The 26,189-nt window shown below is 42.0% G+C and overlaps 1 protein-coding gene across 4 annotated transcripts in view; it reads right to left on the bottom strand.

Annotated features, from left to right (window-relative positions):
* tmcc1a (transmembrane and coiled-coil domain family 1a) overlaps positions 1-26,189 on the bottom strand; it is a 99,601-nt gene that overhangs the window by 61,019 nt on the left and 12,393 nt on the right. For all 4 annotated transcript variants that reach the window (XM_066698170.1, XM_066698169.1, XM_066698171.1 and 1 more), the window contains one exon: positions 24,481-25,230. In XM_066698170.1, the coding sequence (XP_066554267.1) occupies positions 24,481-25,065 (585 nt within the window). In that variant the 5' untranslated portion in view covers positions 25,066-25,230. The remainder of the gene's footprint in view (positions 1-24,480; positions 25,231-26,189) is intronic.

Raw genomic sequence — 26,189 nt, 5'->3', positions numbered from 1 at the left:
GGACTAAACAGTAAAGCCACTCAGTTTCCTGTTAAAAAGAAATCAATAAAGCATACAAAAACAATAACAACAACAACAACATAATTTTAATGTACACAATCTAGCACAGAAACGGAACAAGATTTATCGCTGCCTCAAAATGTGTGATACACCAGCACTTTACAGCTGGACTCCTGTGCATAACCTTCTTAAAGATTTGGGTTCTCATGTTAACAGAGCTGCTTTATAAAATTGTTCTTTAAAAAAAGTTGCACGGAGATTGAATGTTTGCCATGTTTAGTTATATTTCCTGTGGTATAAGCTTACTTTTCCTGGCACGGAGTTTTAATACTTACAAGTTTAAACCTGCATCTCTGATGGAGAGTTCAGGGCTGCCTGTTGAGCTTATTTGTTCTGGATTAAAGCTCTGTACAGTGGGGCATCATTAAGGGCGGATGTGTTCGGTGGATCCACACATCCCTAGAAACAGGTGCATTGCCCAAATCCATCGCTCCTTGTGTCTGAACACAACCCATGCTCTTAAAGTAGGAACGTACTTAATTCCTCTGCACTTCTGAAGGTAATGCTATCAGCTTACTCTCGTTGTTTGATATTTTGAATACTCCATCATTAACGATATATGGAGTGAGGGCTTATATAAATAAATTAATAAATACATACATACATACATACGTAAAATAAAGTACATTTCCCAAACCTTGTCATTAAGGCAATTGTTACAGAGTTTAAGCTCTGACCATAGATAAACTTGCAAACCAAACAATTAGGCCTAACACTTAAAGAGGTTAAATGCCACCAAGCCCTCACCAAGACGTTTCAGTCTGGTTAACTTGGTGTATTTTTGGTTGACGTTTAGAGGAGTTGAGAGGGAAAGGGCAGATAAATAATCCTGAAATGTAATAGTGCACTTTCTGTCTGGTGACACATGTTGGAAAAGTGCTCTGGCTGTTGTGAGGTGAGGAAGATCCCACTGACAACAGCACTGAATTACACAAGGAAAGAGTGAAGGTCACAGCTACAGACACACATGTCCAGATATACTTAGCACACTATTATTTATCTAATGCCTAAGGCAACTGCGAGGGAACAAGACTTCATAAAATTATTTATGCCAAGGAACACACTGTGCTTCAAAACAGGACTGATGCACGACTGAGAGGCTCAGCTTGACTCCAATTCAGCACGACTCCAATCATGTCCTCTGTTTATTTACTGCACATGATACTTCCCAGTGTTTGCTTCCAACTATTATGAAAATCCCCTGGACAATACCTCTTAGAGCTTATCTTTCACTGCAAAGCAAACACAACACCACACCTTACACATGAAGGATGAAACAATGGAGATTTAAGTGGTAATGAGAATTACTAAAGGATGATTTAAAAAAAAAATTAACTTTATTTCTTAGCTTCTTTCTCTGCAGCGGTGATGTGTGTATGACTTTCTTGAGGTCAGGAGATTAAGCAGGCAAGTCCGGCAGAACAAGTGAAGTCTATGAATGGTGAAAAGTGTACACATTGCCATGTCATGTCCTGTTCTATTCAACAAACCTTGTTGTATACAGGATGGCCCAGAGAGAGCATTGAACAATTGAGCATTGGTCACCTTGAGGAAATATTGATGAGCATATTGGCAGAGGGCTTGATTGTTGTTTAATACAAATCAATATATACTTTGTGGATAAGAAAGCCAAGGGAAAAGAAAAACAAGCAGGTATATCACAGAATAATATGGAACAATGGATATGGATCCAATAATTGCGCACTTTGGATCACTTTCTCCCTCTCTCTCTTTGTCCACGAGCAAATCACAGATCAATTAATTCCCCAGATTCCCTTCCCTGAAAGCCGCACCCAATGTAGAAAAGTTGTATTGCACTAAGCAAGTAAAAGCTGCTATTTAACTCCACAGATGGAGAGCTACAAAGGCGGCAATAACTAAATATTCTGACTACTGCCAATGTTGGAAATGGATCTGGGAAGAGACTCTTGGATACAGAAACCCATATTTGTTTTAATGTCTTTCAAAACCTTCAGAGGAAACACAAACAACCACACACCCCACCACGCACACCACACATAATGCATGACAAAACACAAAACAAGTCCTAACAAAAGAGCTTTATTGATTTCTGCAGATTGCAGTTTTAATTGGGAAACAAACAGGTTCCACAGTATAGTAACCAGACGAGAGATCACCAGAGATCATTAATAAAGGGGTCTCAAACTGCTTAAGCGGGCTGCTTTCAAACCAGCATGTCGCTAAGCAGAGCAAGCAACTTCACAGAATGAGACCATCTGATTGGGAGGGAGCTGGTGATGCAGTTTGAAAGCTCACAAACTAAATTCCTTAAACCTTGGCCTTAGGACATTCCATGCCAACTGTACTGTTACTGCACAAAGAGGGCATCTCAATGTTATTTTAGCTTTTTAAAGGAACCCTACCACCCAAAAAATAGAAAAGCTGTCAGTTAAAATGCTCTTTGTATCACCAGTGGTCATTGACAACATACTGGGCTTTCTCTGTGACTACAGTGGGTCAGACACTTTGATGAGCATCAATCTCTCCCCCTTCCGCCACACACTCAGTTTGTCCCTAGGATGAATTCACACAGTCCAGGTGCTCTTTCTGAGGAAGCTTTGATGCCTCAAACACCCATGCCCTCCAACAGGGCCCAAAGCAGGTGATGTGAGGGGCGCCTTATCAGGTGGAACCACACTCACTCAGCCGGCACCTTTTATTCCCTGACACCCTCAGAGGTCAAGAGTCAAGGTTATCTCTGCAGTTGCTATGAAAACACTCTGTGAGACACACTGCAGAACTGCAGTCTCAAGGCATTTGGTGGAAGATTTCCTCCAACACACAGGCAAGAGAGAGGGAGAGTAACATAGCAGACCAGTCAAACATATAGGCCATGTGAGGGTGAGGAGGACATAATTTGTACTGACTTTTTTGGGGGGCTCTGAAATTATATATTGGGAAGCTGGTTCTTTGTGTGTGAAGAGACAAAAACTAAATGAATGTGCTCACTGATTGGCAGGACTCAATGTGCTCACTGTTTACTAACAAGCCTTGTGGGAGGCTGCACATTTCAGGTGATACACCGAATTGTTTTGAAGGGATCTTTCCACAGGACACCAGAAACAGATATAAATGTTGTTGTTGTTTTTTTTTATTTTAATGTACAGTTTCTACAATTATAATTATGTTGAGTGGAAATGGCATACACCATACATCTCACTCATACAGTGGTTGTAGTTTAGTCTTCTCTGTCTGGACTCTGCAACACTGAGAGAAGGTAGGTAGCTTTTGCCTGTGTAACTCTTTTCTGTGGAGACAGTTATTGTGTCAAGTTCTTCTGGGAAGGCTCTTCACATGGGAAAAAAAAAAATCATGCCATTACAACAACTGAGAAACTGGACCACTTTTGCCACAAAGTAACACACTGCTCCCTTTACCACCAAATGCAACTGACAAGCAAACAACCCCAATTAGATTTGTTGCTCAGCAGTCCTGAACAAGTGATATTCCCCTCAGATTTCAGACACATCTTTCATTTTGACATGCGTTCCTGCACAGCACAGTAGCGTCATGTTCCTGTGTGAACACCTGTGATATTCAATCACTGTCCGTTGGGGTGGGTGCTGCTCGTTTCAGTGACGGAGGCCAGGGCTCCAGCGGTTTTTCAGTTTGGCAGAGACACTCGTACAGCGGGCCTGTGTGCACCCAGAGGTGCAGAGAGTTCGCCACACTTGGCTGTCTTCGGTCACCAGAGAGGTAGCTGGTGCTGAGAGAGAGGCAGGCCGACCGGAGAGCACACTGGACTCTTGGGAACACCTATCAGAGCCACAGATCCCCACTCTCTCAAATTCAAATTCAAAAACACTATGCTACATCAGTGTTGCCAAAGCATTGACAGACAGGTCCAGTGCTCAGGAACAGGGCACTCTCACTCACTCGAACCACAGAAATGAAAATAAATAAATACACACTGGCAGAGGAGAAATTAGGCCACTCTCCTCCAGTACAGAGAGAAAGAGAGGGGGGAGGGGAGCATATTCAGAGATAAAGCAGCATCCCATGAATATGTGTGAAATCAGCATTTATGCTTTTTCTTAGGTTACTGACTTAACTGTTTCCATTCTGTGTGCTCTGGGACCCCCCACACAACCCCTCACCCCCACACTCAAATCACATGCATATTTGCATTTTAATTTAAATATTTTCCTCCCATGTTTTCAAAACTGGGTTAGACTCTGATGTGTGATAGCAGCACACACGGGGTGATACCTGCTAAATCACAAGAGTTGTCTCATCAGGCAGGGCTGTCTTCCCCTCTGTAAAGAAAGCCAAGATACTTTTCAATAGCTTTTAATCATCAAAGTCCAGTCAGGCAGTCTGGTACTGCCATGCCACTGCAAAGTACTGTAAATGATTAAATCTCGCCTTGAATGTGGGAAAAACAAACGCATGCAAAAATAAACACAAAATAATTGGACAGCCTATTTTTTTTGGTTCTGATTCTAACCTCGTGATGTTTGAAATAAGACATTCCAGACTTGTTAGGGGGATACTGTTACAAGTGACAAGTTGGTTAGTTTGATCACGGTTAAAAATAACAGGAACAAACTGAACTCATTCATTTCTGTCGGTCTGTGTTAGTTCATACCAATATTCCACAACAACTGCCTCCCACAGAAATGTGTTGAATTGTTTCAAATGCTTTGCTGTTATCAGAGTGTGAAAAACAAAGCATACAGACTAAGAGACAGTATTGCTTGCAGTTAGTATGACTAGAGAGTTGGGCCGAATGAGTGCAAACATCCAACAATAGGCATGCCAAAGAAAAAATGCTCTTAAATGTTTCCCTCATTGCACACAGGCAGAGGAAGTTGTAAAAGGTATTTCCAGTCACAATGCACAAACCAAACTCAAAATAAAACTGTGAAATGTATCAGTGCTAGGAGGCATAGTCCTCCAAATATCTATCACCATAATCCGTATAAAATATTGTACATATTGCTTTGGAAAAAACAATAACAAAAAAGAAAAAAAAGGAAGAACTTAACTTTACAGGATGTTATTCTAGACAGGATGTGGTTCCACACTTGTGTTAAACAATCATATATTTGTATGAATATTTAAGTGTACTCTAATCTCTTATTTAATACAATTGTATTTAGCTTGTGTGTGTGTGTGTGTGGGGGGGGGGGTAAATTATTTCCTAGTAAAGAAAAAACAAAAGCTATTACAGAAATTCAGCTCTCCCCTGGTAAGTGCCCAACAATTATCATTCTGTTCGTTCATTTGGTTTCATAATTAGAGATCTAATCTTTTCTTCACCAAACCCTCTTGCGGTGCAAAATAAATCAAGGTGCTCCATCTTGTGGTCAAAATGAAGAACAGGACACATCTCATCAACACAGAAGTTCGGCACTTCACTTCACTGGAAAAGCATTACATGGACAAGTATCGATGGCGGTCTCATATGTGCATCATAACATTAAAAATACTTTGAGGACTTAATTAGACCTTGTTTAAAAATTAGTAGTAAAAAATTACAACTAGGAGTCAGTTAGTTAACCAATTTTGCCTATGTAACTAATACTCTTACTATAGAAAACTAAGTGTGATTGACACAGTTGAAAACTGACATGAACCCTGTTTCACAGTAATGGAACAGTATTATTTAAAACTTGATATAAACACTAATGAGAAAAAGTGGAGCCTGTAAAATACAACAACAAAACAACCAAGAAACAAAAGCACAGGCCCAGTGAAAGGAGAAAATTTAGTTGGAAAAGCTCTGGGTGTATATAATCTTGGGCCAAAGGCATGAACAGCACAAAAACGCGACGAGCCGCGAGGGAGGGGGCATCCTGTCAGTGTGCGGCTGTGGTGCGGTACAGAGAGTGTACGGCAACAGACTACAAACAGCTCTGGACAGGAGATTTGAGGTTTCTCCGGGGTCCTATTTCTGGAGTGGACGGCCACCGCCATGCACACGAGGTCAGGCCTTCGATTTCCGGATTTCCCTGGCAATTAGTTAAGTCACTTTTGGAGCTCCTCACCACAAGCACGTTAAGGGCTGAAAGCTGAATAGAAGCAGGCGCTTCCACAGCCGTCGCCCCACGGGTGTCATCACCAACCTGACATGCCCCCATATAATCTCAGCAGAGAAGTCAAGCTGTAGCACTGACAGTATTGTATGTGTGGGGAAGCCACATGTTCATGTATGTTCATTCTCAGAAAGAACAATTGAAGGCCTAGGTTAACACAGTTCAGAAATTTTGGAAGTCTCTGCTGTCAGAGAAGTAGCGTCCCCTAAGGGTCATGGAGAGTAGTGCACAGAGAAATTGTACAAATGTCAGGAAGAGAATACTGACCCCTATTTAAAAGGCTGGGGGGGACCTACAAATCACCCTGCCCAAACAAAATTATATCCTCCTGTTCATTTCCAGGGATTCAGAGGCACAATGCTAAATCTTAAAACTGGGCAACATTTCCTTCATATTGCTCATTGAGATGTCAAAACCCCATCACTCAGTTTCCCTAACTGGGCACGGAGAGCCCAGTACCGGACGTTGAAGAGTGCAACACTATTTAAGCGCCATCTAAAACAGTCAGAAATCTCAGCCCACTAGCGCTCTACATCATCTATGAGACAACAACTGGATTGCCAACCTAGGCTGGGCTTGAAAACTTCCGCCCACCTGTTCATAATTATTCTTTTAATGACAAACCCGTACTCTGTGGCGGCTTTATTTTTGTAAGATCCTTCCTTCTATTACTCATAAATGTAACCACTATGAAGTACAGGTTTGCAGAATGGTATTAGTGGGTGAATTGACTTGAATCCTGACCGTAGACCTGAACATTGAACTCTTGCCCATAACCGTACAGCACAGTACCTATTTCCAGTACACCGTCGGCCTTTGACAACGGTGGGGTTGTTCAGTGAAGGCTCTCTTGTGGAGTCACTGCAGCGTAGATGGGGGAGGGGTGGGGGGGGGTAGTCATCAGTGCTGCTGTGAACCTGACGCACTGCTGTGGCGGAGGAATACATCAAGGCACAGCGTCAGGAAGATAGAGTGAGGCCTCTATAGATAGAGTGAGCACAAAAAAAAACTAAAAAAACACTAACACATGGATCATGGTTCAAGTGAACAAGTTGTGCAAAACGAGACGCTCAGGAGAGAAAGCTTGAGATCATGTATCTGGCCCTCACCTCCCACTTGGGAAGTCGTTTGTATCAGAGCTGCGAGACAAATGTCTTGTTCATGTTCGTAACAATCAGCATAAATCTAGTCCTTTTATTAACTGGGCACAGGAATAGCATCGTCTTCACAATACTGTGATAAATCCTGCTGCAAATTCTGTGCACACTATGGGTTCTTTGTTTTTTTAAGTTATTCATAGGAGTTTTACCCTCTTGTAAGCAAGCGACACATTGAGAATTTGTTTTAATGGAATGAGAGAATGAATTACATATTAACTGTCCACAAAGTTCCAGCATTAGGTATGTATGTGCACTCGCAGTTGATTTATTAAATGAAATGTTGTCAAGTGGTTATGTGCTACACTCATTTTCACCTCGACAGCAGCGTACAGGGCCCTGCCAGGTAAGTGCCTGTAATTATGAAATAGAATCACCACAAGCCTCTTCATAAATATTTAAAGAACTTCTCAAAACGCGTTGAACAGGTTCAAAGACAGTTGAAATGTATATTTGCCAAAGGTAAAACTGATTACAGCGAAATAGCCCTCCTCTCAGGGGGGAACCATTTCATTCAGAGCCAAACGGAAAAACACTCCACTCCATTCTCGGGGTCTCACTGAAGAAGTTTGTCTTTTTGTATGGGTCCATCTGTAATAAAGTGCCATGAAAAGACCGGCGGTGGTACGGCTTCCACTGTGTTTGACAGGTTTATGTAAAGCTCGCCCCTTTCGTCCTCCTTCGCTGCAGTAGCTGGTCTTATCTGCCAGTGAAAGATAGGGTAAAATAAATATTGAGGCTACGGCACTGGAAACGGTGCACAGACATGAATACGCGTAAAGGTTTACATATTAAAAAAAGAACTTGGCAAGAAAATGTAAAAGTGATGAGTCATTACTCAACAGTTAAGGTCATTACATTTGTGCTTTGTTCCTTGAAATGGACATTAAAAAACATGGGATGATTTTCTTTGTTTTAGTTTTTTTACACTCATTTGCATCAAATTAGTCATTTTACTGTAGAAAAATCATAATCCAATACACTACGCTGTTGTGCTGCTTGTATCCCAACTCCAATTTTCAACCACAAGTTCCGATTTCCACACCAAGAGATCAATAAAATGATCCCATTCTTCACTTTCTTTGCTGAGGACTTGCTTGCTTCTATATGTGTAATTTGCTTCCTGTCTTGTCAATGATTTGCTAGGGCTTTGCACACTTTAAAACATCAGTAAATACCATAAGGAACTAACTGTCTGACACACATTTCAGGGAGGTTTAATGATTCTCCGTGTTGACACAGACACAGTCAAAGACGGTAATGAGTGAATGTAGCTAAATATAGAAAGGCCTCCTAAATCACATAACCCCGCTGCCCCCACATCTACTACTGGCTGACAGTCCCACTTGAGCAAATACACTGCTTTTTCTCAAAGGCTGACAAAGAGGCAGCTGGGGGGGTTGGGGGGGACGGACATCTTTTGTTAAATAAAAACAAGAAAAAAAGAATATGTACAGCTTGTCTGGTGATTGCAGCTGGGCAGGAATGAGAGAAAGCCAGGCCAAAAGTCACACAAGTAGACAACCGACACACATAAACCTAGACCGAACAGGCCACATGCCATGCAGAAAAAACACATTAAAGACTCGAAATACCAGATTGCAGATGGAGCCTGCAACACTGACTTAAAAAGACAGTCGGCGATACGGCACCGTGTAGAGCTGGAGATAAAAGCAGTTGCAAGCGTGAGTTGTTGGCGCCAGAGGGGACTGTGCGCCCCGGCAGTGCAGCGTGGCCTTGGGCAGATCTGAATGGACACTGACACACACTCATGGATGGCCTGATCTAGGCTACGTCAAACATCCCACAGTGGATGCGAGCTGAGAGCGTATTATACGATTGCACTGAGGTATAAACACACTCATGGCACAAATAATAATAATAATAATAAAAATCTCTGAGCCCGTGTGAGCGTTGAATGCCTCACAAAACACTAACACTGCTGTCACCACAGCCCTATGCAACAGCTAAATCCGACGCCTTTCCTCCTTGCGCCCAGCCAATCGGTAATGAGGGCTAATGAGAGAGGCACAGACACCAGCCAGTGTGTGACAACTGCAGTGTAGCCTATTTAAGGCCTGGTGGCCCCTCCCTCAAACCTGTCAGGACACTGGAGGCCACCACGGGCCTCCATCGCTGGAGATGAAGACGGCAGAATTAGGGATAAAGCAGATTAGCTGTGCTATGCAGCAGCAAGTCGTTTACTACTGGACCCCGGCCAAGGCTGACAGCGCAGCGCAGGCTTACGTAACAGCTCCCACCACGAGGACTCGGGGGCCTGACCGCTGCACCACGTTTACGAGGGGCTCTGACACGTGACGGGTGCACTGTTCTTTTCCTCCGCATCACATGGCTCTACCCTTTCAGATCTCTTGCTCTTGTTGGCATCAGGGTGGTGACGGCGGGCTGACAAGGGAAGTGTGTATTTGTGCTTTAAAGCTCCGCAGCAGATGGTGGGCCAGGGGAGCGGTGGGCAGACGCAGAACCTAGAAGATCTGCAGGGAGCATACTGAAAAACAGCAATGGCCGCTTGGAAAGACAGGCAGGTGCGTGTCCACTTTTGGCCGTCACGCCTGCCTTCTGTTAGAGGGCTTAGGGTACCATTCCTCCTCCCGCAGTGCAGTTTCTAGGTCAGCGACAGAAAGCTGGTGTCTGTGGGATCCTGCTGATTCCCTGTACCAGTTTATCCCAGGGGTGTTCTACAGCACTGAGGTCAGGCAGCTAGATGTTTTCAAGACTTTCAGGGAACCCCTGCGTTACCCTCTGAGCTTTGTGACGAGGCACTCTCCTGTTGATATATCATGGTGCCATTAACAAACAAAATATACCTACAGACCACACAAGGCAGTGCAGGGTGCTGCTGTTTTGGTCAACAACGCCATTTCATTTTTTACAGACCAACTGTTTTCAACATAAAGCAAAGCAAAGCAAAACAAAGCAAAGCACGGGCTTCTTTAATAAACGGACAAACTATAAATAGTGCCTAGCCTATAGCGTCTGAGAAGAATTTAACATGACATAGACAAATTATTTGCAGCTCACATCCCAACAGGATTGGACTAAACTCTTTCAGCAGTTTGTTTTCTAAGCAAGGCTCTTAGATTAACAGACCAATCTCTAATTTCAGTATTTAGTATACAAGAGAATACTACTCTCTCCACACTTTTTGTGATAATACATACACCCACTTTACTGGAGTGAAACTGAACACAAAGCCAAGGTTAAGACCTGCTATTGGCAGCTGTCTCGAGCACGTGTGTGTGCTTATCTGACCGCTTTTGTCAGCTCACAAGATCACTTCAAATCTAAGGCCTGTAACACACTCGTACTGGTTGCAGGTTTAAGGTCATTACATTTATTTTTCCATTCCTAACCAAACATGACTGTACCTCTTATCCGCTCTCTCCCTGTCAATCACTGTAATAAGACTTATGTCATTCTGGGTTTACCAAGCTAGGTTTAAAACATTTCTTGGGCAGGTTGTTTCTTTATTATACTGTCATCCAACTCAGAGCTTTTTCACCCACACACTAACAGCAAACTACAAACCTGTATACAGTGGTGGCTTTATTTTTTTAGGTGTTAACAAGGTAACCATCCACCTAATAACATGGGGCACTTTTAAAATTATGTTCTGAGTTTAAGCCTAAATCTAATTCTGAAATATCCATCACAAGAGTCTTATTAACAAATCATGGGAACAGATTTTTTTTTTAAAGCTTAGCAAAAAAAAAAATGACTATGGACAACTGAACAATTAATTTTACTGCATACATGTACAAATAACATCCAAGGCAGGAGCCAGGAGCAGCACGTATGTTTTAATTAATAGAATAGGCCTTTGTTTTTTTACTTAAACCACACTTTTTTTTTTATTAATTAATTCTTGCTACAATACCAGAGATATGCAATTTCTAAATTATCTGGGGGAAAAAAAGTTTTGCATCGATTGTACAATCAAGAAGTACATTTTGTGTAGTGGAGAGCAGGTTCAGACTGCAAGGAGTTAAAAATGCAACTACCTCAGACAGCCTGAACATGGAAATGTGTTGCACTTATACTGGGATTGACATGCAAAATAGCAAGCTAATCCAAATCCAAAATTCAAATGAGCACAGGCCCGCTCCTGTCAGGCACAGGTGATGGCGGCTGAATCGGCATTGTTTCTTTTTCAGTACTGGCGAAACACAATCCCACAGCACAGGCATGGTATGGTCCCATAATGCATCACATCCTCGACCTGCACCAGAAACACTGCATGAAACACTGGCGAGTACCATCATCTTCACCAAACTTATCTAAAGGGGGACACTGGGACTTCACTCTCTATACCAGTGAGCCATGATGCTGATGGGTTATAATATATGCCAAAGGATTAACGCATAAAAGACCTGGGAAATAGCCATAGTCAAAACAGAGGCAGAACACAGTCAACTGACAACAATCTCTCCATAATCCGTCAATACAGACATAAGAACTTATAAATCAGGCTTCTGCTGGAATTTAGAAGCCACTGTCTTGAACCGCTGATTCTGCAGAATAATCCCTCTATCTGTTCCTTCAATACCAAGAATCTTTCTAAAAGATCAGGGGGGATTTACTTAAATTTATCCAAACCATGACTGTCTACAGACACCAGATCTGTTTATTCCTGAAGATGCCAACAGATTGCAGTGTCCCTCGTTTCGCGCTTAAATTATAGTGCAAATGCAAAGGCAGCACTTTAACGGATGCATCTCGATTTTTTAAACATACACTAACAGCAGTAAGTAGATGCTTTGTGGTTAGCCCGAAGTGGCACCTGTTATTATCCGTAAAACTGACAAATGACAAATAGCAACTTGCAATTCCTCAGTAAATTCCTGTTTGGTTTGTCTGCATTAGGCCTTTTGCAACATTCCCTTGTATATCAAACTTTACACCACCAAAAGGAGTGATAACTCGGCTCAGGACAGCAAACCTTCATCTGCATCCGTTTTATTATAAATCGGTGATTATCGATCTCCAGCCTCCAACTGCTGCTTTGCCAATATCTACATATCCCTTTTGCCAATTTAATCCTCATTACCTCACTGAGCCCTGCAATTTAGTATAATTTGCAGCAGTTTTACTGTAAAGAAACAAAAACCCCACTTGACGCCACTGCCACACAGAAACTGTGGTTGCAGACTACAGACTACTTAATAATTTTGCCGGCTAACAACGTGACGCATGACTGGGGTTTTGAGGAGCAGTTTATTCAGTTGGCTACTTCGCATCCTACCTACTCACTGGGCAGCTCATGACCAAAAGGCGCCGTTTGGATTCTTTAAATCTCCATTTACCTTCTTTACAGCCACCAGAAATGGAAAAACACTGGTGCAGCTTTCAAGAGACACTACAGATTCATGAGATATAGAAGGAGTCGTTACTCCTGCTGCAGTCACACTTGGACCAAAGTCAGACTCCTGACTGTGAAGAAGGCAATAAAGTGAAGATTAATAAAATGCTTTATTAAATTACACTGCATTACTATCATACTGTATTACAAAATGTGGATGTAGAGGGAGACAAAACAGCCACATTATGCAGAATCTTTCACTGCAGGATAAATATTTACTCTTTCTATGAAATTCCTTACAGACATGCTGTAGAAGATAACAGGAGTTTTGTTTATCCACTAGTTTGACTTGTTTACAATGGCGATTTCCTACTGATTTTTAATATGCAGAAATACAATTAAAATTCTACAAAAGCTACTACTAAGTAGCGCATCCTTAACAAAGTGCACTTCCATGACAAACGGATGATTGTAGTCCAAGGTATACCTTTCAAATTTCACCTCAGTGTATCTTTGGGCATAATTGAAATATAAAGCACTTCATCTGGTCTTGAGCTATCAAGTTTTCAGACTGGGATGAAAATAAAGCAGTAATGTTTCCTTTTCTCCTCGTCTCAGTGTAATATATAGACCCTGTCAAGCAGACCTCAATGAGTTTTGATTTTCTATCACGCTGCACTGGGCTTCAAAGAAAACGCTCTGCAGCGCGTTACACAGAAATCTATTTTTGTCAGGCCCTGTGCTGGATCCCAGATCTATCCTAGTTCAGTTGAACCAGGAGAGAGGGGACAAAAAGGCCGCTGAGATTCCTGGTCATGGGGCCGTACTTTGCCTCTCTTATTGTCTACACTGTCCACCTCTTTAAGGTAGGGCCCTGTAGCTTCAAATTGTAAAACAGAAAAAAGAAAACAACCTGAATCCAATAAAATCTTACAGGACTAACATCTTGTAATATATATTAGAAAACATCAGTTCAGATGAATAATCTACAGGTGCTCCATTGGTATGTCCATTTCATAAAGCATTGTGACATTGTTATATAACTGCTCTGGCCCAGATGTCGCCGTGGTCATACACTTATCTCAGTCACTGTCAGGATGCTGATGAGAATAATTAAGGGGGGCGGATCGGGCCCAGCGTCTGTTAGACCATGATGGATGGCACAGTGCTTGGCTGTGTCTTTATCGTTTTTCAAGAACCCTAGATCATGACAAAAACAATGACGTAAGTAAGTGGTGCTTTGAAATTTGAACTTTCACTGCTGTTGCATTTGTCCCATCTGAGCTGATGTCATGTTCGCTGAGGCTTTTGCCAACACCATAATAATAATAATGTTCCAGAAAACCTCAATGTTGCAGCAGGAACCTGATCTGCAGGGGAAAGGACATGAAGAAATATGTGTGAGGAGGGAAGAAGTTTTGACACCTGTGGTATAATTCTGGTAGTTTGTCATAGCCTTACAGAATGGTTTTGTTTATGCTCCACGCAACAACTATGAACATTTTATTTTGTAAAACACCTGTCACAAAGCAACTTAATTTCAATGCATTTTATTTAAAAACCACAAAGCCACACAATTTGGCTTCACTTCTATTTTCTTTGAGGTCTGACTCCCAGACAAAGGGAAGCAAAAGCTTTTGATGATTTCAGAAGAGAGATCCAGGAATCGGCAGTGGAGCAGCTAAGCAGTGCGACAAAAAGGCCAGGATTTGGGCACAGCCTGCCTAGTATCTGTGAGCTTGTGTCTTTATCTGTCTTGGCATGCAGTGCTGTGTGTGTCACAAAACATTTATGTTCAACAGAGGGAGCTGGAAGGCACCCACTGAGACGACCGGTCAAAGATTCCCCTTGAAATCCAGGAGGGCCTAAACCAGTTTAATTCAAGTAGCAACTGCCCTGAGCAAGCCTTCAGGACAGCATGTGCCCTTGGCAGGACAAAGCCACTTCCAAGGTCTTGTCTCAGCTTCTTTTTATCAGCTGTATTTGAGCGGGGAGAGTTGTCAAGCACCGTGTATGTGTGTGTGCGTTTTGGATGAAGATGGGACATTGGTGCCTGGTACAGGGCTTCTGTCAGTTGCCATCTCCAGCTCTTAACTGTGATATACTGCATGAGTGGGCACCACTCCAGGGATCTGAGGCCCTGTTACCATTTGTTCTGCAAACTGGAATTACTATTTCACGGAGACAGGTTTGCATTCAAGGTTATTGAGTAACAGCCCCCACCCCGCTATGTAGCACTGTGAGTAACCTTTTCAGTTCAACAGATTAGACCAGAGCCTTTCAACTGTGCATGTGTGTGTCAATACAAGAGAACCCTGAGGAGCATCGACTAGGTATGAATTGTCAAAAACAAGTACGTGCTCATATCATATTCACCCCCCTCAGCCTACGAATTGGAGTTTGGAGTTTGTGACCCCGAGTGCAAACAAACACATTTTTGTGGTTGTTATTACTATTATTTAATTGAAAAATACACAGTCAGTAGTATAAACTCTGTTTTCCATGCAATGTGCTTCAAATTAAATAACCACCTTTTTGAAACATTATACATACATTTAATCTTTAATCACCAAATTAATAAAATCAATAAAATCACTCTAACCTGTTTTTTCAATTTGTATTTATACTTTGTTTAGTATTACTGGTTTTGGCTCGGCAATTAAAACACTCTGATGTTAGGGATGGACAAGAATCAAATTTGGGCAAACAGCAGGACTATTATTAAGCCACAAAGGCTGTTTAAGAAGAAGAGCGATTACACGTTTTCTTTTATTCAATTTTGCCTTCCCTTTGTAAAAAATCAAATTTTAAAGTGTTCATAAATGTCTCACACTACTTCAGAGAATACAGAAATATCATTCAGCTGGCAGTAAATAAAATTCCTGTGAAAGAAGGAAAGCACAGTGAAAACCTTCATAAAGCAGTGAAGGAACCTTGGAGAAAAGCCTTTTGAGGTAATTTTGAGAAAATAAACAATACAAAAAAAGAGTTATCTTAATTTATCTCGGCGCCTTTGTGGCACAGCTCATGAAAGTCAGTGCTTTCGATCTTGAAACTGGTCAACACAGTCAGGTCATCTGCTGCAGTTCTTGAAAGCACCTGATAAACTATTCAAGCATGAAGAAAAAAGTATATATATTGAGTATTGAGCCTCCCTACACGTAAAACAAATATATATAACCAATGATAAAATTACAAACTATAACTGCTTCAACACTATGGACTTTTTAATGTTTTGTATATGTAATTATGGCAAAAACACCAACTCAATGTCACCTTGCCTTTCCATTTCACTGTGAAAACAGATTACAGGGCTATTGTAAAGCTTTTGCATATTCATTTTGCTGTCCCATTTAACTCACTCACCTTGATTTCTCTCATGGTTGTAAATCCTGCAATAAAAGGTGCATTGGGCAGAGATTTAAGCTGCTAATAGCCTTACGCGGCCACAGAGGGTGGCAGGTACAGCACAGTACAGCAGAGTGATTGTGATCAGTGAATTACACATAATCCCCATTCAGAAGACTACAGTTGTCTGGGTGCCAAACGAGGCCTATACAGTACAAATGGATGATGTACCTCCCTGTCCCTGGTGCCATACACTGTCTCTGCCAGCTATTGTCTGCAGGGGATGGCTGCCAACAGAAGCCTATTGTTCTGTTCAAAGTTCTTCTGGGTCACTGTGGGAGAAGGACTAGCTGCCTTGTCATTGATCTCCTGCCTGTTTAACTCACAGGAGTACGTAAGAAGGAAACAGGCCACAGGGTAGCTGTGTGTGAAGGTTTACATGCTTAAAAAACAATGATAAATGGATCTGTTCTTGTATTTTGTAATCTGGTATTCAGCTGGGTCAATGCATCTTAAATTCAGTGTAGCTGCATTGCTGTCTTGGGGTCTAGTCTGTACCATCCACTAACAATGTCAGACTCATTGTAAACTGCTCTTACTTTTTCATAACATACTAGTTCTGAAGATGCCCTCTCCCCATCTTCCCAAGATTCGAAGAGATTATTGCAGAAATCTTATGAAAGGAAGGAATAATAAAAAATAAAATAAAAAATCTAGTAAAGCAGAGATCCTAGTTTGCTGGATAAAGGCGTCTGCCAAGAAATACATAATAATAATTACTGTGCTGATCTTCAAACACTGCATGCGATGAAGCCATACATTGTTGGCAGTCTGTTTTAATATTACATAACCCAAATATGTGTATATAAATAAAAGGCAATGCTACATTCCTGGTCATCACTGTACTCAGGGCCTCGGTGCCCTACTTTAAGCTGTCACCGCATGTAAATTATCAGCCAGAGTTTGGTTTATACAAGCAGGGATTTCATATCTGGGGAAACTGATTACTTATGACAGACATAATGTGAAAATAACACTAGGGTCTTGGTTGTGAAGTGGGTTTAGGTGTTATTGACAAGATCTTTAACATGGATTGGATGTCCTAGTTCTGGGAGTCCAGCTCACTGATGGTTAATTCCTGTGCAAATCCGCATGAAAACCTACTTTTGGCTCTAAGACAGGGCTCACCCAGTCACAGGGCCCACATGGAATATTGATTACTTTTCATTATGAACAAAAACACAACGTGAGACCTCACATGTACACAGGATGGGCAATCTCCTGTGATGTGGTGTTGTCTGTACCCCCCCACCCCGCTATTCATTCGATACTTTATCTTTTCTGACCAATCAGGTTGAAGCAGGGGATCCTCAGAGCCGCTGACTAACTGCAGTGCTCGTTTGGCTTCATGCAAAAGCAAGAAGAGATTGTTTTGATGGCTCTCAGCAATATGGACAGGCAGCTGCTGATGTCAGTGGCAACCTGCCTGGAGCTATACTGGGCTTTGTGTACCGTCCCATGTGTTTTACTCCTTTGTGAACTGTGAGGACTCAATCTTCATTATGTCACTAATGAACCTAGAACGTAATACAGGGAAAAACTATAGTGACCAATCCTACAGTACTGCTCCTAGGGTAGTCCTGTCTTGCAACGAACAGAACAATGTCCAATCTATACCAATTAGTGACAGAAATGGGAAATATCTACCACACATTAAAAATGACATATTTCTTCTGCTTCGCTGCCTTCATGGCTATTCCTTGCAACACACTAGCCTGTACGACAGGACACTTGGACAATTTCATGTGTGCTGCCATAAGAATCAAAGGCAGACCTACGGCCGTCATTTCTGTGTAATAATGCAGCCTTCCTTTTAACACAGGGCACACTACACAGTTTTGATGTGATTATATTTACACAGCATTGGGTTCCAGGTTTGCATTTCCCTTACATTATCTACCATGCTACAGCGATGCAAATGATTTTTTGGCCAAAGCTGTGCAGTGTGAAGAAGGAGTTTATAATAAGGGTCACCTCTACTGCTGCCATGGGTGATTTCAGGCAATTTGGCTCAGGAAGTCTTATAATCAAAGCATGAAATAACCTATAAATCAAATGAAAAGACTGAACGGGGAAAAGGCACAAGTCCTGAAAATAACACTCCAGTGGACTTGGGGATGAGAGGAACGGGTTCATTTCATTGACTGTCGGGGTCAAGCTATGGATTCCACCATGAAGAAAATATTTGGTCATGCTGAGTGAATCCAAATAGTAGGCCAACATTCAATATGATATTTGCAGCAGCCTTCCATTGCTTCGCAGACTAATGTGAAAACAGTTTTGCAGATTTTCGCCATCTAAGGCTTAACCTAAGGGGCGTGACAACAGTATTTAAACTGTGAATCAACAGCAACCGTTTATCAACATTCTGCATTACATTGAAGGGATCTGGTATATATATGTATTCAAAATAACAGCTAAAAAGCAGATCAAGATAGTTGGAGTCCTACAAAAGAAGTGACAAGTGATAAAGTAAAAGACAAAAATGTAATTGTCTACTGTAGTTTTCAGATGCCCAAAGCAATGCCAGTCTGATAGATTTTTTTTTCCTTCACTTTTTATTTGATTCGCATCTCTTATTCCTGCTTTGAAAAGTGTTTGGCATACTGTCCGTCTACATCAGAAAAAAAACAAGCTTCTAAAAGGGCTTTATATTGGTGAATGTAGAGACACTGATTGGAAAGTGTGTTTGAGTTTGAGATAATATTTATTAACAAAAGTCTCAGCGTGGGGATCATACAGTAAGTGAAAACCATAGACAATATGTAGAAGTGACAAGTACACAAATCGTGCACCATCAGTGAGTCTTCAGAACGGGAGGTAGGAAGTGGTGGTATACAGTATACCCCTCATTTAGCATTTAAGTTCAGATGATCGATTGATAGCAATTGTCAAGAAAAGAGACAGGTGTTCTGAATACAGCCAAAGCTGTCATTGTAAGCCTTAGGCTGAACACTCTATTGCTCTCAGCAATGTGACATTGGCACAGGCAGTTGGAGAAGATAATTCTCAGATGAAGGATGAAAAAGAGGGGGCGCACCCACAGAGGGGGCGCCATAATGCTGGCAACAGGCAGGGGCACAGCAGCGGCTCAGATGCTGAGTCTAGGTCAGGTTTCATTTTGTGCCAACGCGGGCAGCTCAACCTGTGGGCTGCCAGATAATCTGACTGGCAGGGTCAAAAAAAGTATTTGATCCCCTGCTGATTTTGTACGTTTGCCCACTGAGAAAGAAATGAGCAGTTGTCCTGTCCCCTTAGCAGAAAAACACCCCCAAAGCATAATGTTTCCACCTCCATGTTTGACGGTGGGGATGGTGTTCTTGGGGTCATTCCTCCTCCTCCAAACACAGCGAGTTGAGTTGATGCCAAAGAGCTTGATTTTGGTCTCATCTGACCACAACACTTTCACCCAGTTCTCCTCTGAACCATTCAGATGTTGGCAAATTTCAGACGGGCCTGTACATGTGCTTTCTTGAGCAGGGGGACCTTGCGGGCGCTGCAGGATTTCAGTCCTTCACGGCGTAGTGTGTTACCAATTGTTTTCTTGGTGACTATGGTCCCAGCTGCCTTGAGATCATTAACAAGATCCTCCCGTGTAGTTCTGGGCTCATGATCATTGAAACTCCACGAGGTGAGATCTTGCATGGAGCCCCAGACCGAGGGAGACTGTCACCTTCTCACCAAGATGCTTGGCGATGGTCTTGTAGCCCATTCCAGCCTTGTGTAGGTCTACAATCTTGTCCCTGACAACCTTGGACAGCTCTTTGGTCTTGGCCATGGTGGAGAGTTTGGAATCTGATTGATTGATTGCTTCTGTGGACAGATGTCTTTTAAACAGGTAATGAGTTGAGATTAGGAGCACTCTCTTAAAGGGAGTGCTCCTAATCTCAGCTCGTTACCTGTATAAAAGACACCTGGGAGCCAGAAATCTTGCTGATTGATAGGGGATCAAATACTTATTTCCCTCATTAACATGCAAATCAATTTATAACTTTTTTGAAATGCGTTTTTCTGGATTTTGTTGTTGTTATTCTGTCTCTCACTGTTAAAATACACCTACCATTAAAATTATAGACTGATCATTTCTTTGTCAGTGGGCAAACGTACAAAATCAGCAGGGGATCAAATACTTTTTTCCCTCACTGTACATCTTAATATCCATCCCTAACCAACTATAAAAATATATAAATCAGGAAATATTAAGTATTTCAAAAACAAATAATTGTTTCAAATGGTGTGATCTATTGATGTATCTGTAAATATGTATGTCCTTTTTAGTGCCCCCTATCAAGTAAAAATGCTCTTAACAATTCCTGTAATTTAAGCATTTTTTAAAAAAAGGATTCAATCCTCTGAATTATCCTTCCATTTGCAAAACAGTATGCAAAGCACACCTAGACATACAAAAGATGCATACATTTTAGCAAGGCATTCATAGGTACCAGACCATGCACCATTGAATTAAATGATACCCAAAACAGAACAATAATGATGGGCCACACAAGACACAACACAGTGGATTATTGTGGTGGACTAGAGCTTTAGAGCTCATCACTGCGAAGTCACAAGGTTCACATTTTAACTGGGGATTTAGTCATCACTGCTGTCTGAAGCCTTTACTATCAGAATATTAAACCGAGCAGAGATTTTATACTATAAGGATTTTCATTCAAAACAGTTAATTACTCCCTACCAAGTGCAAAAAGGATAGCCAGAGACTTCATAGCTAGTGCTGAAGAGATTGCAAGGATTAGCACAGGACATATTCTTGCTGATCCCAGAAAGCAGAGGAGCTAATTTTGGGCTTGGTAACTGCATTAGGATTAACGCAAACAATTATTTTGTAAATCAGTGAGAAAAAGCTGTGGCATTAAGACTATATAGGGGACCAGAGAGAGAAGGAGAGGAGGAGACAGACAGAGAGAGAGAGAGAAAAAAATCAAATCTCATTTCATGGTTGGAAGGGAAGTGTGATAAAGTAGAACATCAGAAACACACACAAATCACGCTGAAACGTTTGAACTTGAATGTGAAGCTTTTACAAACAAAATAAATCTGCAAAAACAGTGCTTGCTATGGTTAGGCTCTGGTTATGTTACTGTGAATGCCCCATTTGATGGTGTCTAGCACTGCAAAATAAAATGCTATCTGCCGTGGACTCGTTATCTCATATCTGTTTTGTTAGTGTGGGCAGGGAAACACTGCCAAAAAACACCAGTTGAAGGTCTCTAACTGCCTTCTCTAAGAAAGCTGGAGGTGGGTGTCTGTGCAGGTAAACAGTCACAGCAATGGTGTTAACAGACCGTCCAGGACCGTGCACCCTAAAATAATTCCGGCTCCTGTACCCCCGCTTTCAGCATAATACACATCTTCAAATCTTGTCTGTACAATCCTATGGGAATTTTTGAAAGCTAGCCTCCTTAAACATGTTTCATACTTGATTATATTATGTTTGTTGGAAGATGGCTAGCTAGTCAAGGCTGAACTATGCTTTGTTTTTGCTGTTTCTTGATGGATAAGAAGACATAGGCTACATCACAGGATAGGTGTAAACTGTGGAGCAGGTCTTAGAGCAACACAAATTTCCATAGTCAATGGTGAATCACTGTTTTTCAGGCTGGGCCACAATACTCTATGTGTGCCACACCTTCCTTCCATGACAACAGCGACTGAAAAATTCAAACTATGCTATGGCTCATTTATACATCACAATCTGTGTCTGAATATCCTGGGACACATGAAGAACTGTAACACATGAATAATGCACAGAGATGATGTTTCTCCTTTCTGTGTAATAAGGTGATGGGAATGTAAGTGGCATGTCAAGCCAAGTTGACAGCTGAATCAATACAGCTTTTTTAACCGAGTACTTTGTAATATAATAGAGAAATCTAATAACTGAGGCAAATGTGTGGAATTACATTGTAAACAAAAGAGATACATATATAAAATACAGTTGGTTAGTTGGTTAAGATACATATATATTTCCCCCTGTAATAAAATGTTTTATTGAGGTCATGCTTTTGCACACACAACAAGAAGATAACATATAGGCCTAGTACCTCTCAATGACAAATGCCTCTATACTCTAACATGGCATTCAAACATCACATGCAGGCCGCCTACTTACAATGTGGAGAGGTTAAAAAAAACACTCCATGTTGCTCAAGCCACAGACCTGTACGAAATTATAGCTGCCCGCACGTTACCACACTACTTGAAAACCCATCCTTATCTGATGACATTGCCCAGCCACCCTCACATGTGAATTGAGAAACCTGTCATTACAGATGATCTCTTTTGTTGGAAACAGCCACACCGGTCTCTCTCTCCATACTTTTTCCTATATGACATTTCCCCTCCTAGTTTTGAGCACAAAGCCCAATTTCACCAAATGTAAAGCATGACTCGCAATCAAAACACATCCACGCATCGGTCGGCACAAAAAATAAACCTTTTCAAATAAAAACATTTAGCAAGGGGGCTTGTCAAACAGGTCTGCGACGGTATCCGGAAATCTCTATCAGCTTGACTAGCAGCCACTTTTTGATTCACAGACTACAATAACAGATGTCTGATTAGTGTTAAATAACAGGTGATGAACAATTCTGTTAGCTTGAGCCTACATCACTGCTCCTGTGTGGTTCAGACAGCCGAGCTACAGTAAGCAACGAGCACCTAAAGCCCCCCTTCAACATCAAAGCATTACTTTGCACTTTCAATAGCTGTTTTCTCAGCTGTTTCTAGTATGGATTCACTGCATCCATGGACAAACACAAACCACAAAATCCTGAATCATGTCTGGCCAAACCTCCCGCCATGTTGCACAGACAGACATGGACATGGATGTGACTTAGGTGTTCACTTCTCTTTCTCTGTGCAAACCACCGCGTTCACTAAAGCACTGAAGGCCCTGTTGCCCGTGGGAATTTAACCCGTTTTAAGCAATGATCTTAACAATTAGATATTTTCTCGAGATAAAAAAGAGTGACAGATACTGGGAAGCTAAGAAACTGCTAGAGAAAAAGATGGATTTGTGGAAGTTCCCATCAAAATAGTTGAAGCAAGCACCACACTGCACAAAAAAGAGTCTTACAATGCAGAAACACCCAGCAAAGACCAGGTGCACGTGATACAGTATACAGTGCGAGTCTGCTGGCAAAACAACAACCCTGTCCTACAGCAGCTTGTTAACCCAACTGGAAAGACCCACTATTGGGACAGGATTAATGCTCAGTGACCTGCAAAATGATACCGCCAGGGAGCGCATCATTGGGCTTGACCCTGAAGGCTGGAGGAGGAAAAAAATTTAACCTAAAAAAACAGGTCTTTCCATTGTGTTAACTACATTGCACAATTCAGCACCAAAGCAAGGCACTTCCTTCTGGGTTACTCCACACACTGGAAAACACAGCAACATGCAAATGTGGAGCAAATATGGAGATTCATACATGGATCAACCAAATCTCAGAAACACCTCCCAAAAAAAAAAAACGAAAACAGGCATTTGTTCTAAAGCGCAGGAAAAGTGATGCTGGGGTGAATACCCTTTTACACTCGATTAACAAACAGTTTAGGTCAGTTCTGAATCACTAGAAAAGTGTTCCCAGAAAAAGGCTGCCACTTAAAAACACAGTACGAGCAGGTTCCATATTTTCAGTCATAACAGTAAGATAAGCTGACAAACAAACACTCCTGGTACATGTTACGGACTATTAAAGCTCATGTTAAACACCAAACAAAAAAATGGACATATAAAGTAGGAAGAGAACTTGTGAGAGAGTTTATTTTAGCCCATGTTAAAACCAGCAACTTAAGTGTAACTTGTCATTGGAAGTCTTTGATTTTGGGTTCAGCTCAGCAGCGATTAAGCCAGCTATGCAGTAAGAGTCTGATGGTCTGCCATTCATGTAGCATTAGAGGGGAAGCAATCCACTTAGGACATGCACAAGAATCATGTAGTGGAGATGGTTATCTGGACACACGTGGCTGTCCCAATGTAGTGATCTGTCTGCTGTGCAGTGAGATAAAGACCGTTAACTAAGGGCCATTTTGCATTGCAACACTTAAAAGAGCTGGTAAAAAAAGCATTCATAGCAGCTCTGAAGAGCACAGTAATTTATTTAGGACCCAATTAATGGACAAGTCACGGCCTGTATGTTGCACAACTTAAATAATATGATTGGGGAAACAAGTGTAAGGTACTAATACAGTTAATACATTTATATAAAATGCAAATTCATACAGTTGCTTGATCGAACACCAATGCAGTGTTATCATGCAGTGCGTCATGTATACCTTTGTTGAGATCTCGTCTGTATGTTCCCGTGTCTGCTAGCCCTTACCTCCCTCACTGCAGTGCATCAACAGCAGACAACCAGTACTGTCACATCCAAGTGACAGGTGGACACTTTCTTAATTTTGTAAAGTCGCCCAGCCACAGCGGGTGTGAGCAAAGAAGTACGCTGAGACTTACTCTCTCGACCTCCTCGCAGGCAGGGTGACCAGGGGTGAGCAGGACCTCGGCCAGGGCAGAGCTGCTGGGGGCATCCGTGGTGGAGGAGGAGCGGGGGCGCCCCGAGTGCAGCAAGGTCTCCTGGGTGCTCCTGCGGTGGAACTGGGGGCTGCCCTTGGGGGGCTCCCCGGCCGCCTTGCTACGCCGGCTGTGCAGGCTGGTCCCGCGCTTCATCATGGGGGCGCCTCTGATCTGCTGCAGCACGCGGTTCAGAGCTGTGGGGTGGGCGGAAGTTGGGGGGTCAGTTTCGGGATTGGCAGCCGCAGGGCTCTCTGCCAGTTCGGGCCCCATCTCCGGAGGCTCAACAGGACTCCCCAAGGAGACAGAGGCAGGAACGTCGTGGGGTGAGACAGACGAGCGCCGGCGCTGTGGGTGAAAGAGCTGCTTCAAGCCCTGCCCGAACACCCCAATGTTCTCCAAGGCATTGTGGGTGATTTTGGACAAGGCATGCTCCGGCTCATTCGGCCTTTTGCCTTCGCTGAAGTCTGGTGGTTGGCCTCCTGGGTCTGGCTCCTCGTGATTTTGCTCACTACTATCGTGATCCATCAGAAGGACCCCCAGCTCGACTCGGACACAACTCTCATAGAGGTGGACTCTTGGTGCAGCACTCTAGCTATCCCGTCTGTAAGGCGGGTCAGAGCCGTGCAGCAGCACTCAATGCGGGCCTGTGCGCGTGCATGCATCAGTGGGTGTGTTCAAAGTCATGCTCGTCTACCACAAAAGGAAATAACATAAATTATGACATGCACTACGAACTCAAAGGAACAAACAGAAAAATAAACAATGCATCTGGTGCAGCTATAAAACATGCCAGTTAGGCACACCCATATGATTTTGGTTTACAAATTTGAATTCGTGGGCTGACCACCACCGAAAATTATTTTACATTTATGTCCGTGGCTTCGTAAAAACTTTTTATGGTCTTATCTAGGTGTGCACAATTGCCATGTTTTATACTGATGAGTGAATTAACAAACACAAAAGTGAAAGTTTAAGGACAAGCCCTGGGGCATTATATGGGTCAGAAGAAATACTGCATCCAACAAAAACCAAAAGCAAACAAAGGACTAGAAATAATTTCTGATTTAGTTTTCCGTTTTCCTTCATCTATGTCTAAACATATCCACACTCCTGTATTTGTATACCCACGTCCTAAGAATTGTACTTGATGGAGAATATGAGACCAAAAGAAAAATGTAAGATATTGATGAAAGGTAGATTGTTTTGTGATTCTTTTATCTTTGGGATGAGTAGAGCAGAATAGGCTGCGTGACTGTCATTGTCAGACAATAAGTGTCATTTTGGGCACTCCTTATCGTGAGTGTATCCCAAGGGCGTCAGTTTCTTGTACAGAACTAGAAATAATGGAATAACACCTCTTTGTGTTAGATGTTTCCACTGTGAAAATGAGATTAATATACTGATAAAGTAGTACGATCTGTCACTTTGTGCCAAATTTCTAAAATATTTTTTAAAGATACTGACATTAACTGTGATCTCCAATGAAAGCCCTGCTGGATCCTACAATTTGCTGTACTTTTGGAGTCAATGAGAATTGTTTCCTGAATTTTTCCAAGGGTGTATGCAAATCAGAAAGTATTTTGTATAATGAAAAACAAAAATCAATCTAACCGTGAAACAAGAACTCTGAAGATTAGTCATCAGATTTT

Source organism: Amia ocellicauda, chromosome 3 (assembly GCF_036373705.1).
Source record: "Amia ocellicauda isolate fAmiCal2 chromosome 3, fAmiCal2.hap1, whole genome shotgun sequence".
Classification (NCBI taxonomy): Eukaryota; Metazoa; Chordata; class Actinopteri; order Amiiformes; family Amiidae; genus Amia; species Amia ocellicauda.
The sequence above is the reverse complement of the archived record's forward strand: the minus strand, read 5'-3'. Positions and strand labels throughout refer to the sequence as shown.